The sequence below is a fragment of the Daphnia magna genome, linkage group LG7, assembly GCF_020631705.1.
Source record: "Daphnia magna isolate NIES linkage group LG7, ASM2063170v1.1, whole genome shotgun sequence".
NCBI classification, from domain to species: domain Eukaryota; kingdom Metazoa; phylum Arthropoda; class Branchiopoda; order Diplostraca; family Daphniidae; genus Daphnia; species Daphnia magna.
The window spans coordinates 6,386,061-6,402,996 of NC_059188.1; the positions used below are offsets into that span (position 1 = coordinate 6,386,061).

General features: G+C 39.6%; 5 protein-coding genes and 1 long non-coding RNA gene across 11 annotated transcripts; 3 read left to right on the forward strand and 3 right to left on the reverse strand.

Moving 5' to 3' along the window:
* Positions 1 to 873: 873 nt before the first annotated feature.
* LOC123474438 (WD repeat-containing protein 44-like) lies at positions 874 to 7,564 on the forward strand. 2 transcript variants are annotated; one of them, XM_045176646.1, is made up of 14 exons: positions 874 to 1,064; positions 1,202 to 1,400; positions 1,473 to 1,636; positions 1,698 to 2,292; positions 2,355 to 2,698; positions 2,767 to 2,886; positions 2,959 to 3,109; positions 3,189 to 3,584; positions 3,652 to 3,774; positions 3,854 to 3,985; positions 4,056 to 4,217; positions 4,286 to 4,401; positions 6,840 to 6,967; positions 7,051 to 7,564. In XM_045176646.1, exons 1-14 carry the CDS (start codon positions 997 to 999, stop codon positions 7,359 to 7,361), a joined length of 3,009 nt encoding a protein of 1,002 aa, XP_045032581.1. In that variant the 5' UTR covers positions 874 to 996; the 3' UTR covers positions 7,362 to 7,564. The 2 variants fall into 2 exon arrangements, with proteins under 2 accessions (XP_045032581.1, XP_045032582.1); XM_045176647.1 differs by lacking the exon at positions 874 to 1,064 and having other exon boundaries at positions 1,339 to 1,400; positions 1,473 to 1,551.
* LOC116933696 (LARGE xylosyl- and glucuronyltransferase 1) lies at positions 4,011 to 5,911 on the reverse strand. Of its 2 annotated transcripts, XM_032941426.2 has the most exons (3): positions 5,499 to 5,911; positions 5,300 to 5,436; positions 4,011 to 5,233 (listed from the first exon to the last, which is right to left on the reverse strand). In XM_032941426.2, the coding sequence occupies exons 1-3, from the start codon at positions 5,658 to 5,660 to the stop codon at positions 4,462 to 4,464; spliced, it is 1,071 nt and encodes a 356-aa protein (XP_032797317.2). In that variant the 5' UTR covers positions 5,661 to 5,911; the 3' UTR covers positions 4,011 to 4,461. The 2 variants fall into 2 exon arrangements, with proteins under 2 accessions (XP_032797317.2, XP_032797316.2); XM_032941425.2 differs by having other exon boundaries at positions 4,011 to 5,436.
* Positions 7,565 to 8,499: 935 nt separating the features above from the next.
* Positions 8,500 to 10,174, reverse strand: LOC116933698 (F-box/SPRY domain-containing protein 1). Its single transcript, XM_032941429.2, has 5 exons — positions 9,959 to 10,174; positions 9,601 to 9,839; positions 9,421 to 9,518; positions 9,225 to 9,356; positions 8,500 to 9,155 (listed from the first exon to the last, which is right to left on the reverse strand). Exons 1-5 carry the CDS (start codon positions 10,060 to 10,062, stop codon positions 8,970 to 8,972), a joined length of 759 nt encoding a protein of 252 aa, XP_032797320.1. The 5' UTR covers positions 10,063 to 10,174; the 3' UTR covers positions 8,500 to 8,969.
* Positions 10,175 to 10,190: 16 nt separating this feature from the next.
* Positions 10,191 to 11,804, forward strand: LOC116933703. The gene is made up of 2 exons (XR_006649323.1): positions 10,191 to 10,332; positions 10,397 to 11,804. It is a non-coding gene; the product is annotated as an uncharacterized LOC116933703 (long non-coding RNA).
* Positions 11,805 to 12,034: 230 nt separating this feature from the next.
* On the forward strand, positions 12,035 to 15,067 carry LOC116933694 (transcription factor Dp-1). 4 transcript variants are annotated; one of them, XM_045176651.1, is made up of 8 exons: positions 12,035 to 12,267; positions 12,640 to 12,792; positions 12,874 to 12,971; positions 13,040 to 13,341; positions 13,408 to 13,570; positions 13,645 to 13,875; positions 13,946 to 14,197; positions 14,256 to 15,067. In XM_045176651.1, the coding sequence occupies exons 2-8, from the start codon at positions 12,735 to 12,737 to the stop codon at positions 14,490 to 14,492; spliced, it is 1,341 nt and encodes a 446-aa protein (XP_045032586.1). In that variant the 5' UTR covers positions 12,035 to 12,267; positions 12,640 to 12,734; the 3' UTR covers positions 14,493 to 15,067. The 4 variants fall into 4 exon arrangements, with proteins under 4 accessions (XP_045032586.1, XP_032797314.1, XP_045032587.1 ...); XM_032941423.2 differs by having other exon boundaries at positions 12,036 to 12,267; positions 12,586 to 12,792; XM_045176652.1 differs by lacking the exon at positions 12,035 to 12,267 and adding an exon at positions 12,274 to 12,548.
* Positions 14,996 to 15,842, reverse strand: LOC116934799 (COP9 signalosome complex subunit 9-like). Its single transcript, XM_045176656.1, has 4 exons — positions 15,664 to 15,842; positions 15,565 to 15,593; positions 15,180 to 15,255; positions 14,996 to 15,118 (listed from the first exon to the last, which is right to left on the reverse strand). The coding sequence occupies exons 1-4, from the start codon at positions 15,701 to 15,703 to the stop codon at positions 15,081 to 15,083; spliced, it is 183 nt and encodes a 60-aa protein (XP_045032591.1). The 5' UTR covers positions 15,704 to 15,842; the 3' UTR covers positions 14,996 to 15,080.
* Positions 15,843 to 16,936: the final 1,094 nt, after the last annotated feature.

Genomic DNA, 16,936 nt, shown 5'->3' on the forward strand with positions numbered 1-16,936 from the left:
TTTTCATTTCCCAATATTTTTTTCTAGCTCCAGTTCTATCTACTTTATTTTTATTTTATTTTTGTTTGTAAGTTGCTCGTCTCTTTTAGCCGAAGAATTTCGTTTCCTGCCAGAAATTCGTCTGCTACAAGGGGATGAACAACAAACCATTCACAAACAATAGCTAAATAAAAATAAACCAGATAGAACTAGGACTAGAAAAAAAATTGGGAAATGAAAAAATGAATAGGGTACCCTCTGCTAGGAAGAAAAGGGGGAAAATCTTAATTATATTTATGAAAACTTATTTTTTAACACGAAGAAGTTGGTTTCTCCATAAGACGCTGCAGCCGCAGCAGACCAACTTGGACACAAATGAGATTTTCGCATTTGTGGAGAACGTGCAACGTAGGATGTTTTACTGCTCTATTCGATAGCAAACCACTCTTTTCTCAAAAATGCTATTTTGCAAAAGTTACCTTTAGTTAACTTTAGCTTCTTGTTGCACGTCGATTCGTGACATGTATTTCACACATATTTCAAGTGAAAAAAAAACATGCAAAAATTAAGTTTGTCTTAATTTTCTTGAAAATTACAATGTCGAATCGGACATGGGTTTCATACGATTTGTTCTTAGAGAGAAGCGATGTAGCGCTTTCATGAATGGCTTAAGATGTTATGCTTTTCTTGGAATAGTTATTGCTTATCATAATCTAATTATAAAAACGTTTATTTGCAATGTAATTGTTAAAAAAAATTACGATCAAGTGGTAAAATGCACAAAAAGTGAATAATTAACGATTTGAGAATATCTCTCTGGCGCGTGGAGACCATGTTGAAATAGGTTGATCTTTCGAGATCCAAGTCCAAGAACGCCATCTGTTATAAAAGGTGATAACAACCGCGAGTATTGAGTTAGATTTTTACCGAAGATGTCTGGAAGAACAACATAATAATAAGGGCGTTAGTGACTCAAATGCTAATTGTTATTTAAAAAGTTGAATCACGTTTATTAGAATGTCAAGTGATTCAGAAGAATTTTATGACCTGGATGAACAGGACGTCACAATCGTTGCTGGGGACAAGTACCATTGTTTTTTATATATAGCTAACATCAGCCGAAAACTAGAAAATGAACTGCTTGCAACCAAATATATTTTGTGTAAATCTTAAAGAAAAATGTGTAACTAAATAATAGAAAGAAAAACTCATGTTGTCTCAGGTCAGCTATGGAAGTGACTACCTTATTCTTTCCAAATGTGACAAGTGGGAGCCACACTGAAGATGTTCATCCTTCCAGCCTTAATTCTGTGCAACAAGTTTACCCAACATCAGATTTTCCCACAGAAAAAGAAACAGAAACTGTCCAACAAACAAAACCAATTCAAAGACCAGCAGCACTAGAAGGATTAGATTCCCCAGTAAGTAGTTTATTGTTATTGCTGCTTCAAAGATTGTAACAATCTAATTTTTTTAAACATCATTATATCTAGTCTGTGTCTGGGGCTATTGAGAAACGAAGGAAAAAACTAGAAGAATTACGTAAACGGATGTTAACAGATGAAGATGAAGGTAATGCTAATACTTCCCCGCCAGGTAGCCATCCATCGTCAGTGGAAGGGCTCTATGCAGTTAGTAAACCGTCACACCCATTCAAGTAAGTGGCCACAATACAATGCATCAAGTATCATTGGAACATAATCCTTATCTGGATTCAGGTTCATTGATCATGAGACCATGAGCATGCAGAGCACAGTGTCCCTCGGGCGAGTCGGTCGTGTTTTAGGTGGAGAGATCAAGCTCGTGTCCAGATCAGGTAGCAGAGAAAACATGAGCCGTGCCACCACTCCTGAAGTGAAGACTCCATCTTCGACGGTGGAAACCCCGAAGACTTCATTGCCTGTTGTTGTGAACTGCCATGAACCAGACGTTGTTGCCAGTGCCAAAGCGTCTATTCAAACGGACGTGCCACTTTTCACGGTATTGGCTAATCCAGTAGATGAGACAACACGGCCACACTTCGAACCAGTTGCTCCACCACGACGAAGGCGAAATAAAACCCAAGCACCCACTCCTCCTGCTGTCATTTCTTTGACCCCTCCGACTCTTCAAGAACCGATTCCATCAGCAACACCAAAAATTCCGGTTGCTATACCCGTTTCTACGTCAGACCCGCTACTGACTTCTTCTGTGCCACCTACTATTGTATTGGAGCCAAGCAAAAAGACCCCACTTCACTCCTTAACCAAAGAACTGGAATTTTCGCTTGATTTGATGTCGGCTACTAAAGGGAGTTACGTCATAAAACCTCAGGTGGGATCTTTGTCAAAGTTGATCTCATCAGCAGGTGTTGTACAATATTTTCTTCCTCCTAGGACGAAGAGTGTACCAGAGGTGAAAGGAGAAACTCCTTGACGGACACGGCGAGCAGGACCCCCGAACGAAGTTTGACAGGAGATGGGGATGTAAAAATTGACAAAGTGAGCTGTGATCCCAATTGCGAGGAAGAAGCAAGTGGGATTCAAACGCTCAACATGTTTGTTCGGACTCGAACTGATTCGGGTAAGCCATTGAGTGACATGGAAATCCTTGAACAAGTGACGGTGTTGAATCTCGATACTGGAGAGCAGATTCCTCTTAGCATTGCTGAAGACAAATTGCCCCAGTGCCTGAATCCTCTTTCATTACATATCATGAGGCTAACCTCTGAATACATAAGGTAAGTTCATTTTGATAGATTTCCACCTGAAAATAACCCATCTAAGTATTTTATCTTCTTGTTTGAAGTAATTCGAGCCTTGAAAAGGATAAAGAATCCGACAACGAAAGCGTAGACTCGAAGAAAACGTACAACATTCAATCGGACAATGTCTCCGATGGTGATTCAGTATCTCTTCGCAAAAAGACGTAATTATTTTTTTGTCTTTTTCTTTGCTTGTTTTTTCTTCCTGAAAATAATTGTTCCCACTTTTTGCCTAGATCGCAACTTAAGAAATTTTTGGGATCTAAAGTTCGTCGTACCGTGGGAAAAGCAAGGATGATAGCTCAAGAAGTGTCGTTACCAGGGCGCCAAAAAGAGGAAATGATCGATATCCCCGACGAGTTAACTGGTGGAGAACAACACGTCAAGGTAACTTTACTTGTTGCTCTTCGTCATTCAAAGCAAACACGAAATATAATTCTTTTTATTGTCGTTTGGTTTTTCGTAGATGAAAGCGTCGTCTAGTCACAAAGGACCTTACGAGTTCGATACACTTCAGTGCGTTCAAGAAATGCATGGAGAACATCTCGGTCCCATCTGGTGCATGAAATTTTCGCCTTGTGGACGTCTTTTGGCTACAGCCGGCCAAGACCGTATCCTACGTATCTGGGTGCTGAAGACGGCCTTTAACCATTTTCAGGACATGCGATCTCGCTGCAACGCCGACAGTAAATCGTCCCCGACTCCTTCGCAAGAGTCTCTAGTGTCGCAGCATTCGATCGAAGATCCCGTTGCAGCCATGGTGGCTGAAAAAGAGTCAGATGCTCGTTCACCCTTTGTTGAGCGACCGTTTTGCACGTATGTTGCGCACACGTCTGATCTTCTCGATGTTTCCTGGTCCAAGGTATGCCAAGCGATCAGAAAACTACCGACATTTCAATTTCACTAATGAATTCTTTCATGTCCTTAAGAATTATTTTATCTTGTCGTCTTCGATGGATAAGACAGTCCGACTGTGGCACATATCTCGTAAAGAATGCCTGTGCTGCTTCCAACATATTGACTTCGTGACGGCCATCGCGTTTCATCCTAGAGTACGTATTCTACGCTCTATGAAAAGCAATTGAATAAGTACATGGGAACAAGTGCAATTCTTGATCCTTCCAATTTTAGGATGACCGGTATTTTCTCAGTGGGTCGCTTGATGGCAAACTTCGTTTGTGGAATATACCTGACAAAAAAGTAGCCCTCTGGAACGAGCTAGATGGACAGCACAAGTTAATAACGGCCGCCAATTTCTGCCAGGTTATTATTATTTGTTTTCTACTGCCGTGATTGACTGACTTTTATTTATTGTAACAACCGTGTTTAACAGAACGGAAAATTTGCCGTTGTTGGTTCATACGATGGTCGCTGTGTTTTCTATACCACAGAACATCTGAAATATTACACGCAAATCCACGTCAGGTCGACCCGCGGACGCAATTCCAAAGGGCGTAAGATTACTGGCATTGAATCTCTCCCGAACGAAGATAAGGTAAATTTTAGCTTTCTTGTTGGTTGGTGGTCTCTTATTGTGACATTTTCGTTTGTGCCTTCATGCAGATTCTAGTGACATCTAACGATAGCCGAATCCGACTCTACGACCTCCGCGATCTGAACCTCTCGTGCAAATACAAAGGATACGTGAATAATTCAAGTCAGATTCGTGCCTGCTTTAGGTAAGTCAATTTCTCTTGATTTATTTGCGTTTCGGTGAGGAAAAAAATCGTTTTCGTTTCTCAACTGTTAAACGCCATGGCTTTGATGTCGCTACGGCAATATTCGAAAGCGTCAGAATCCATAATCTGTTGAACGTTCCATTGGCAAGGCAGGGTGAAGAAAAATTCAGGTTTTTCGACACCGACCAATGTTAACCATTCGTCCATTTGGGGTAATACGTTGCGGCTTTTAAAATCGTATTTCGTCAGTATAGGAAACTGGTTTTCCAAATCTAGATAGCGTTTAAAAAGATGCGATTGACGCATCTCTTTCAAATTGAGAAGCATTAACTCAGTGTTGAATCCCGGCCAGCCGTGAGGAGGTGAGAGACCCAAATTAGAATGTGGTTGCAAGTAACGATAGACTGAAAAAGCCGCTGCGAATTTAGCGTCTTGTAACAACGTCAATCCAATCCCTTGTTGTGGCTTGAAACGGTCGAAATGCTCGTACAATTCGACGATATCGGCCCTGAATTTGATGTTGTTGCTGACGAATATCATGCGATCCTGGTTGTAGTAGTGCCATGGCAAAACAAGCGGCAACATCTGAGTTGCCACGTGGTCTTTTACTGCGTCGATCTTGAGATTCGGTACATTCGTTTTTAAATGATCCAGCAGCTGATCGTAGATGTGGTCAATTAACTCAGTGGTGTAAACAAAGCGACAGTCGGCTCGGCGTTCAACCCGCGTCATGATAGTGTCGATCACAGCGACGCTGTTGCTGTCGCTTAAAATGTGGAAATGGATGGGTGCGGTGCTGTGCACTAAAATCCACATGATCGTGTCCTTAGCACTGGTGATATACAAAGTCATGAAAATAAAAAAATCGCTTTGAATTCCAAACAGTATGAATACATACTTGGCTGAGGCATGAGGGTCATTGCTGATGAACAGGAGTAACATACTGACGTGGACAGTGATCCCGGCCTTCAACGAAGCCAACGCACTCACTCGTTTTTCTTTGAAGATCTGCTGGTAGATGAGATCATCTTCAATCTGCCGCATTTAGAATACTGAATTAGACATTTCCAGACATTGAGATGAGAAATTGTAATTACGTCAAAGTTGACTAGACTGGTTCTTTCTGAATGGATGTACACGATAAAGATTACGCAAGCCATAAAAAATGCAGAAGTGTACCGTTTCCATTTTCGTAAGAAAAAAATGAACAACAAACGAGAAACCAAAAATAAAAGTATTCGATTGAAACTTGGCACCATTTTAGCCTTCTCTTAAACCGGATATTAAATAGCAACACAATGTTGTTGGTAGAATCTGGATAAACTTTGATGCAATAACGATGTGATCATGCAAGGAAATTTCAGAATTCTTTCGCCGTTTCAGACGTCTAGTGTTTGCAGTAGTCAAATGCGAACTAGTTACTTTTTTCGGACTTATTCGGAAACAACGAGTTAATAGCAAAGACAATACCGTTATTCCTTTTTTTGTAAGCAACTTTTGAACCGGCACATCTGCGTAACCATATACCAGGGGGAAAAAAATATGTGTAATTTATAGGGAACAACAACAAAAACAGATTTTCTTTTTTTTTTTTTCTTTTCTTTTACCGCTATTTGTGGATCCTCCCTTTCTCTTGGTTACCCGCTGACAACAAACAGCTGTCGCTTCTTCTCGTTTAATTTTGATTGATATTCGAAAAAAAAAGTGCACAATCTTTTTGTCCTGCTTAAAATTTCAATTTAATTTTTTTTTCGCAGCTGCCAAAGCTCTGACACAACTAATCTCCCAATAATTCATTTAAAAAAAAACGAGTTCGTACCCTTCTTATCGTTCCCGTCTTGTGCAAGTAACAGGTTTTTTTTTAGAACTATATAAAATATTAGTTCAGTAGTTTTTCAGTTTCGCATTAGTCTAGTGAGGCGACACGTAAACTCACTCTTAAGCTGCCTCCTAGGTAATAGCAGTAAGGTAGACGCAGCGTCCGTCATGTTGTACCGTTTTAGCTCTATAGCTGGATTTTTTTCCGTCCTTTGAGGGAGCCTTCGACGTTTTTATGGTTTATGTAGTGGCACGAATACTTTAAAGAAGTTTACGGTCGTCATGCTCTGACGGAGTTCTTCAGATGTCCAACTTACCTACAAGTAGCTATTGGCAGTAAATAAAAAGCATTGCAGTGTTGCGCTCTAATTAATGTGTGGAAATTCCATCGTAAAGTGACACGTGTTCAAGGCTGCCCTCGGTGGAAGGCAAAACCCTGCAGCTCATTGGTGATTGGGCCAAAATCGTTCGCCATTCCAAATCTGGGTGGTTTTGTTGTTGATACGATTATCTATTTCATCGAACCTTGAATTTGAGAAATCTGTTTAATTTTGGACTAAAGAAATTCTTCTTTTAAGTCATTAAAAAAATATAACGGATTTTATCGAAATCTTTTGCAGTCATGATGGTAAATACATAATTAGCGGCTCAGAGAATCAGTACATTTACATGTGGAAGACACATCACGATTATGCAAAATTCTCTTCGGCCCGCCGTGATCGCAACGATTATTGGGAGGCCATTAAAGGTATGCTGGATTGCGTTTTTAAAGTTTGCTAAAGTGTCCATCCCTTCTACCAATTCATCATTTTGAACACTTTTTTTTTGCAGCGCACAATGCAGTAGTGACATCGGCTGTCTTTGCACCCGATTCGCATTCGTTGATTGAGCAAATGGAACGGCACCGACGTGAAAAAGAAGAAGAAAAGGCATCCTCACTGTCAACAGATGCTTCAGCAGGCAAGCGTTTGGCGGCATCCGGACCAGCTGATGGAACGAGGCAAAAACCGAATGTTGAAGGAGGTGCCTCTTCGGGCAACGGTTACGTCCTGGTCAGCGCCGATTTCAATGGTTGCATCAAGGTGTTTGTCAACCGCGTTAAACCGAAGCACAGTTCTTTGCCAGTTTCCGCTATGTCCTAAAGACGGGGAACGGCAGAGACGCGGAAGTTACAGTCGACGTTTATAGTCGCTTCTCAGTCGACACGACAAGAATTATTGTTCGAAGTTCAATTGGAGATTATGTATAATTACGCAACCCAAAGAAATTCTATAATTTAGCATGCGCAATGATTTATGGCGATGAATAATGGAACGCCTCCACAATATATTATTGATGTCAAAAACAGGTTTCATAAATCATAAGTCTGTCAGTTTAATTTCGTCCGCTAGATGGTATACCAATCGATCTTTATTATTAATATATTTTTTTTTTTTTTCATTGGCTTGTGAAGACAACCGAGGTGGCACAAGAAATAGTCGTTCGCTAGTACTGTACTTTTATGATTCTCTAAAGGTAACACAAAACATTATATGGGGGCTCATACAATAGAGCCAGCTGCAATCGCAAGGTTTTGCCGACAAGGAAAAAGGGAATCTCCTAGCTACCAGCTGTCTTGACCTGCAATAGGTTTAGAATTTCTATAGAGAACAAATCTAGGGCCCCGCTTTTATACGTTTGTTGAAATCCTACACAATAGGCACAACTAGAAACGGAAGTTCGTTCATTGGTCTTGGCCTTTTTTCTTCACAAGATTCTTGGAGCACAAATGCCATCCAGTTCATCTGATTAACAGCTGTTAGGTCAAAGGTGTTTTTTAAATATTTTATGTGAGTATGGGCTAGGAGTAATAGACTACTTTAAAACTAGAGGGCTTTTTAAGACCTACATTTTAGGTGTAACATGTGCCGATGTGCGATGTGCCCACCATTTTATTGTGACGAAAACACAGACAATTAACGCATGTTTGGGGCATTTTTAGACAAATTGTTTCCGAAGTCATACGTAGCAATTTTGAAAAAACTGGTTGTTTCTCACAACCTTTATTCGATCTTCCACTGAATTTTCTAGATATTAATTGTTCACAAGCGGCGTAACAATTATACGGTAAAAACAGAGGGAAGTTGGACCACCATCTTCGACCGAATTTTTACTAAATAGTATTTAAAACATGGTCTCAAGACTAAATGAACACCCGTTTTGCAATTATCAAAGCACGTTGCGACGTAGACATTGTTTCAGCATTTACACAGGAAGACAAAAGCACAGTTGCCACTCAAGTACTGGAACAGAAAACTGACTTTGTTTATTCAAAGAAACCCAAATTTTGGGCAATAAGAGTTCCAGAAAGTTATTATCATCGTGAGCGGCAAGTTATACAAGAACATTACACAGGGCAAAAATTAAGGTAGACATTTTAAATTCACAAGTGGCAGACCGAAACCTCAACCCTTTCTTAGGTTATCGGTTGAAGGTGAACGCACACACACTGAATTGTAACCAACTACAATCAACCTGACACACACCAAGGAGAAAAACAAGAACCAACAAATAATAGAAGGGCGAATGGGAAAATACGGGAATGCTTCAAGTCAGAACGATAGGTACTCAACGCAACCTTTGTACATTGAACTTTTGGATTCTTTTATAACAACATCCTTCCTTCGTTGGCAAAACGGATTTGCCTACAGGAATTGGTTCATGAAAAGAATTTTTCTATTCAGGCAAAGGGACAGGGAAGGAGGGGGTGGTTACCCGTCCAGAGGAGGACCTAAGTAGACCATCGAGACTTCCGTGTGCCCATAAACGGCAGACACTGAAGGATATAGGAGCTTTTCTGGCAATCCCCTAAATGCCACTCCGAGAAACTCATAATTCCTCTCGAACGCGAGTGTGTTGTCATCACAATCGAGAATGACTCGTATCCGTTCTCCAACCTAAGGAAACGGCGCCACTGGCTTAACATCAATAAATCCAAATGATAAAAATAAGGTGTAATTTACTACTTGGTATTTGGGTGCATTGTTCAACATTGGGTAATTGCCTTGGGAATCTCCATTATGAAGTAAATGGTTATCAACCAAATTCCAACCCCAACTTTGGTCATCAGATCCTAGTAAAGCTATGTAGCCATGTGTCTATCATAAAGAGGTTATGGAATAAATTTTAAATTATAGCTTGCACATTTTATACATGAACTACCTGAAGAGTTGCTTCCTTTGTGGCAATTCCAACAACTGCAACTGTGCCAAGGGGGCCTTCCCATACAACCTCCCAAGCATGCCTACCATGACTGAATCCTGGCAAATATTTAAGTCATGAGTAAAGAATTAGTAAGACAATTTTTACAATCTGTACGATATTGATATATTGCATATTTACCAATTTTCCCTCTCACAGCATCCGTACTCTGGGCAACAGGATTTCTGTGTATAGTAAAACCATTAGGTTTTATATAAATGTTTCTAGAGCAGTCTTCTGGGTTCCAAGCATGGTGAAAGGCTTTTAACTTTGTCTTGTATGTTGGAGTGGAGGACAGAAGGTCTGAGCTTAAGACTTCTTCTGCTAGCTTGTGAATACAGTGCAACCTCCAGACATCATTATCCTCATCATTCAGTATACTAATTCAAAAACAAAGAAAAAAGAGCTCTTTAACCATACAAATGCTTTCGTGTTTGTTTCTGAAGGAAGTATAGACTAACGAATGATCAAATTGTTGAGGATTTCACAAGAAACCTACCTATACCATCGCTTGCACACCAAAGAACTGCTTCTTAAATCCTGTAGCGATAAATACGAAAAAATATTCCCTAGTATAATGTCCGGTAGGAAATCCACGTGCATTCTAAAAGCCGGCTCTCAAAACCCCCAACATTCATTTAGAAATTTTTTCTTTCGATTTTTTTATTGACAAAGTGTCTACACAGACAGTGTTGCCACATCGTTATGAAAATGTCATGGTACTCGACTCTCAACTTGGCGTTTCGACTCTCGAGTGGTCGAGTCCTCATCCTCAGACTCAGTACACACGTACGTGTACTTACGTCTCCCAAAAACTGTTGACTTTGTTGAAATACAATTAATTTAAGCACGTACCAAAACGATATAAGAAAGGTTTATAAAACTTATCATTTACAAATATTACTGATCGGTGAATACTAATTTTAGTTTGTAAAAGGTATTATAGGCTCACACTTCCTACTGTTCCTAGCTTCCCGCCCCGGACGGACTAGCAGACAGCATTTCGGATTCGTCTTTTCTTTTTTAAGGGCTCTCTGGGCATAACTAAAACACGGGAAATGGTGAACTATATATCTCAGGAGTTCCGGATTAACGTCCATTTCTCGGTTGCTACTTCGTTACTCTTCTAGTTTTAGTTATGTCGGAATCACTTCCAATATTTCATGAATTGGTTCAGGAATATACTAAAGAAAATTTAAAGCATATGAGGGAACATGGAAACCGTTTAAATCGTCTTTCAGTTATATCGCGGAAAGATCATTAAACTGTTAAATTGGAAATTTGCGGTCCAACGTAGTAAAAACGTTACCCCTTTGTAAGGTGTGAAATGAGCCAACATAGGATTCATTTTCCAGAACTGTATAGATGGATATTTGTCACACCAAATTGTTCTATGTTTAAACAATATCTTTAATTTAAAGTACATTTGACTAATGATTTCTCTTTTTCCCCTATCGTTTGTGTCTTACATTTGCAGTATGTATGCCTTAAAAGGCTTATCGTTGTTGAACAGCTCTAGGTTTCTAGGAGATTTCTTCTGTCGGATATCTTGGTGGAGCAGGAATCATTTCATTATAAAATAGACCAATCAGACAAGCACAATGACATCTGCACTCAGCAATTGCCTGCCATAGCTGAAGCTATTGGCAGGTGCATCGTGGAAACCGATTTAGAACTAAAGGCGAGAAATCTGTTCAGCCAGCCAAACCCTAAATGTGGTGCTAACATTCATTCATCACTCGGAACTTCTCGTTTATGCACAAAAAGTCAAACAGTATCACGAATGATTACGATTCTTCACAATTCAAAGCTACCAGACCAAGCAGGATTGTATGGGTTCAAGAAAAGCATTAAGTTGGTCAAAAGCTTCAAGCTTCAACCTATCGTCTGTCGTACTTGTCGCCTGGGTAATATTTTCCATCAAATCATTCAAAGGCGATAATATAGCCTGACCATAGAACAGATATTTTCCATACTAATACATGAAAGACAATTACTCTTAGAGTCTTAGTCGAGTTTTAGTTTTCTGCAGACGGCGTGGCTAAGAGGACAAGAAATCTAAATTCTAGAACTCGCAACTCCGAGGAAAATACTCAAGCAGACGAGAAATGGGGCTCCCACAACTCACTTGCCGTGTTTTAGTAGTTACCCATTTCTGTTTCCCTAGTATAGTTAGCCCCGGTTTTATACCAAGATTCATTCATACATGCAACTGAGAATTCGCTACCTAATTTCTGTGGAGAAAAGAGAATAAAAATAAAAGAATGATGCAGATAATAACAAATTTTATGTTCTGATGTTAATTTGTGCAAAAAATTAAATAAAAAATATATAAATTGTTTCAATGTGCTTTTTCCGATTGTCGTCGTATATTATCATGTTTTTTCAGAGATGCTTTTTGATCTTCACATTCTTGTGTAAATATTGGCGAAAACGAGGAGAACTAGACTTAAGCGAGAAAACCATTAGTTCGCATGTGTCCTACTTAATCGAAGATCAAGGGTTTGTTTGAATTTCAAATTTCTGCCCGTTGAAGTATCGATTGAATTTCCAACTCGTGCTCGATAGATAGGGACGAACTCATGGAGCAGTTATAATGGAATTGAATCCTAGTCTCATATGACGTACATATAAGACGCTGTCTCAACCCCCCTGGACGAAAAAATAAAGAAAATATATTTAAACTAAGCTGCTGGCCTGCTGTGCTACTACTATCAGCCCCTCGTGCATTCGGTGTGCCCTATCTGCTTGCTGATGCTTCAGTTTGTGTTTGGTGACGATCGTGCTCTGTAAAGTTGGCCAGCATAGGTAAAACCTATTGTTTCTTTTTTGGGGGTTGACTGGTAATTTATTGTTAGATCTGTAAGCGAAGATTTATCTTTGGAGAAGATAATAGGTCGGTGAATTTTCAAAACCAAAACGAATATGTTGAGAAATGTGTGAATATAAGAGGGGGTGATACCGGTCTAGGGTATCGTTAGTGGTGGCGTTTTGGGCGCCATTTCGTTCATCGTTTCTCCAATAGTCTGGTGGAGAAAAGAAGATTGATATTTTATCTCCAGTCTACTCACCTGATGTAGTCGCTCTAAGTAATGCATGGATTGATGACACTCCGTAATTTGACAGGAAGTTCGAATTAAAAGCGACATTCGGTCATACTTTTGGTCCCACCCACCACAGATGCTCGTTAGAAAAAACGTTGTCAGCAGATTGGGTCTTCTGTGATCTCTTTCTGTAACACTATTTTGCCATAAGAGTTAAAGGGTTACAAAGCGATGGCACAGTCTACACCAACAGGAAATATCACAAATATTTGGATCCAGGATGCCAATGGTATGTCAGAGTTTTGACTGATAAATATTTTAAAAAGTTATTCCTAGAATCAACGTCAATCAACTGTCTTGTGTAATTCAGGTCAGCCCCAGATGATAAAAGTAGTGCATGCTACTGCTGGCAAAGGTGTCCCAGTGTCTATGGCCTCTGGAGCAGTGAGAGCTGTATTAAGATCAAATGTGAGCCAAGATACAGACCGAATTTCAAACACTGTGAATATGCCAATAATTCTGTTTTCACTTCTTAGGGGACTGTTTTGGCTGCCACACCTCAAATGCTACAATCACTTGGTAGGGTGGCAAGAGCACCTGTTCCCCGTGGGCAGGTAGCAGCTGGTCAAATTCTAGCAATACCATTATCTTCTGGAAATGGGTCCACTCAGAGCAACAAAAATACTGCTGTGCAATTGCCTGTAGTACCTGTTGTGCTCAGCACTCCTCAACGTTTAAACCAGCAGCAACAACAGGGGAAAAATTTCATTTCACCAATTCTTGATCATAGTGGTTCACGTAAAAGACAGGATCCTGACCATGATCATGGTTCTGAGAGGTAATTTTCTAACTTGATGTTTTCCTCATTGTTTTCTACAGATATATTGAAACAAATTTATCTTAGTAAACGACGTAAGGTAGACAAAGGAGGAAAAGGTTTACGCCATTTTTCCATGAAGGTGTGTGAAAAAGTTCAGAAAAAGGGTACCACGACGTATAATGAGGTCGCCGATGAACTTGTAGCTGAATTCACCGATCCCTCTCGTTGCACCTCACCTGCTGACCAAGTTAGTTTCTTTCAATTTAACCGATTTATATTCGAATGGAATTTAATTGTTCTCTCCTTATATCACTATTCCAGTATGACCAAAAAAATATCCGGCGTCGAGTTTATGATGCCTTAAACGTGTTAATGGCCATGAACATTATATCGAAGGAAAAGAAAGAAATAAAGTGGCTTGGTTTACCTACAAACTCGTTGCAAGAATTCCAGGCTCTGGAAGCAGAGAAGCAACGTCGTTTAGAGAGGATTAAGCAGAAGACACAACAGCTACAAGAATTAGTCCTTCAGCAGATCGCCTTCAAGAGCTTGGTTGTTCATATTTAGTTGTAAAAAAACAAAAAAAAATAACCCTTTTTATTAATATACTTTTTGATTTCAGGTCCAAAGAAACAAGCATAATGAGCGTCTGTACGGTGGTCCTGCCAGTAATTCAACCATACAGCTACCCTTTTTGGTCGTTAATACTAGCAAGAAGACGGTGATTGACTGCTCTATATCTAGCGATAAGATGGAGTATCTCTTCACCTTTGATGATACTTTCGAAATTCATGACGATATTGAAGTACTCAAACGAATGGGCATGGCTCTTGGGCTTAACGAAGCTACTTGCACTGAAGAGAATCTCGCAAAGGTTAATCAAATAGTTATTAAGAAACAATATATGTGAATTCTCATATTTCCTGTTTTAGGCCAAATCTTATGTTCCAAAAGCATTGGAACACTATGTAGATCAGTTGGCCAGCGGTCAGGCCGAACCGCAGTGGCCAGAAGATGTCAATCCTGTGGTTAAGGAAACCTCCGATCATTTTGCGAATCAAGGAGTTCGAGCAGTTACACCAACAGCATCTGTCTCAACAGGTTTCTCAGACTCCGAAGACGATGACGTTGATGAGGACGAAGACAATTCTGATGTAGAAATCAATTGAAGGGTCGATGATTCTACCATGGCGTTGTCTCATTGCTTCTGCCGCTTCACTTGCGGCTGTCATCGCTGATTGGATGCATTTCTTTTCGCTTGTTCTTGGTTCAGTGTTAACCTTTCCTTAGAACCTCCATTTTCAATGTCGCCAATTTAAGCCAAGTGAGAGTATCCATCAATGATTTCGTCGTATCATCCGCGCGCGCATGTGTATTAAATGACGTAGTGCTCTTGTCGGTAAAGAAGACCGCATCGACAACTGGAAACATTGGAAACTCAGGTGATGATAATTTGCTAAAGTGCCTGTCGATGTCTTTTTGAGTAGAAGTGAGGTTTCATTGTCGATAACAGTTTTTTCGTTCATATTTGTTTCCCGTCGTACAAACAGTGTCGCTCGTTATTTTCGTCTATTAAATGTTCATATCTTGTTCATTCATCTCGTTAGAAAAACACGGGATTGTCCGCATCATTAGTCTCAACGGCTATAAACTATTCCATTTCAATGTGCCCTACCTTAAAGGGTATTTATTGCAAACTTCACAATTGTATTACATTCATTTCATGAGTACACAAAAAAACTTATGTTTTGGTTATCTTATGCAAGATCATCATCATCACACAAATCTGCAAATCCTATAAAACACAAAATAAAACCTTAATTTCATTTTTCATTTAGTTGTTAGATGTTTGATACCATTGTAGAAATCACCATGAACAGCTTTCTCATTTGACGTTAAATCAACTATCATGCCTGATGGGCCAGCTGATTGCTAAACATTGCAAAGAATGATGAGAATAGGTCAAAATACTTTTGAAAATTAGTCTAAATATTATGAAGGTTGATGTAAAAGGTCAAAATACAATTGAAAACCAGCACAATGAACAAAGCATTTGCAATACGATGAATTGTAGGAATAAATCCCTGAATCTCACATGCTAATAGTATTAGATCAAAGCAAAGACTGGATGGCTCAGAACCTAGGCAACTCACAGTTGTAGGTTTGTTTAGTTAATTCTGGTAAAACTACGTATAATATCGAAAACACCAACGATTAGTCTTAGTATTCACGTTAACGTACCTCATCGAGATCCATGTAGCTGCCAGCGCCTATATAGCAAAAAAGTACAATATTTCGATTAATCCATCGTATTTCTAATGCCTATTGCATTCTACAGACCTTCAGGGAACATTTCATCGACTACTACACTTGGTTTCATGGTAAAGCTTTACGTGGGGTCAGATGATGGTTGAATGTCTAAAACAAACAAATTCTAGAACTTCTAGTTTACTTTTTAGTTCTCAGGGTTTCAGGTTTCGACTTCAAATAGTCGACTGCAACTCGTTGCTTTTTTTTTCACCGTTGCCAGTTTATAGACCATTTTCACCTTGCGAAAAGCAGTATTCATGTAGTCCGGCAACCCTGCAAGCCGCCATTTGTAGTCTTACTTAGCCTTGTTTAGGTGGATTTAACATAGGCTAACGACTTTGAGGAATGATTTCTCCCATTAATTTTGCTACCAGGAGCAAAATTATTATGGCACGTTGTACGTCAGGATATTGCCAACATTTCAAGTGCCAAATTTTCAAGAATTCGCTACAACTAGTACTTCAAATCGTCGTTACAGTGAAGGGTGTAATGGTCCGAAACTGTGTTGTCCGTTGCTGTCACTCAAAACATGCCAGTGATGTTCGGCTATTTTCAATCCCACTTTCTTATGACAATAGAAACCCGGATGATTTTAAGTAATAGTTTACCGATTATAATTAATTAATTTCCATGAGACCCGTCAATCCACACTGACATAAACAACCAATATTCAATCGGTTTATTATTCGAGTAGATATTTTAAAGCAATAGTTTTTACAGACTTAGATAGCCCCCATTATGAGTTATCCATTTCTGTAAAATTTTTTGTTTCGGAGTAATAGTTCTATTGATAGAAGCTATTTTAATTTCGTGTACTACTGGGACAAGAAGATTAACCCGAGACACGTTTAACCGCAGTAATACCACAGACTACGAAGTAGAAGTCTAGAAGACTATGATTCAACTTGGTCTGCGCGAGACGGACTCGAAGGGTCGAGACCTTCAAAACACAGTCTTCACCCGTGAACGGATTCAGATCCAAGTACAGTATCCTGCACAAAAATCCGAACACCTATTTAATTTTTTAAAGCCACCTATTGGCGGGGTAAAGGGTTTTTTGTTTGTTTTTCTTTAAGAGGGAGGGTAGACGGGGTGATGGACACATAGGGCAGGGTTGGGTAAGTCTAGACTTTTTTTTTTATGCCTTAAGGTATTACGCTTTAAGGCAAATAACAGGTCGGGACATTTTTGCAACCCCCAGGGTGGTGTGTTTTTTTAAAACGACAGTTGGAAATGTTGGACTTAGGCTGTGTAATACTCCTTACCCAAATAAATTAGATAGCTGCCTGTGCACAATTATCTC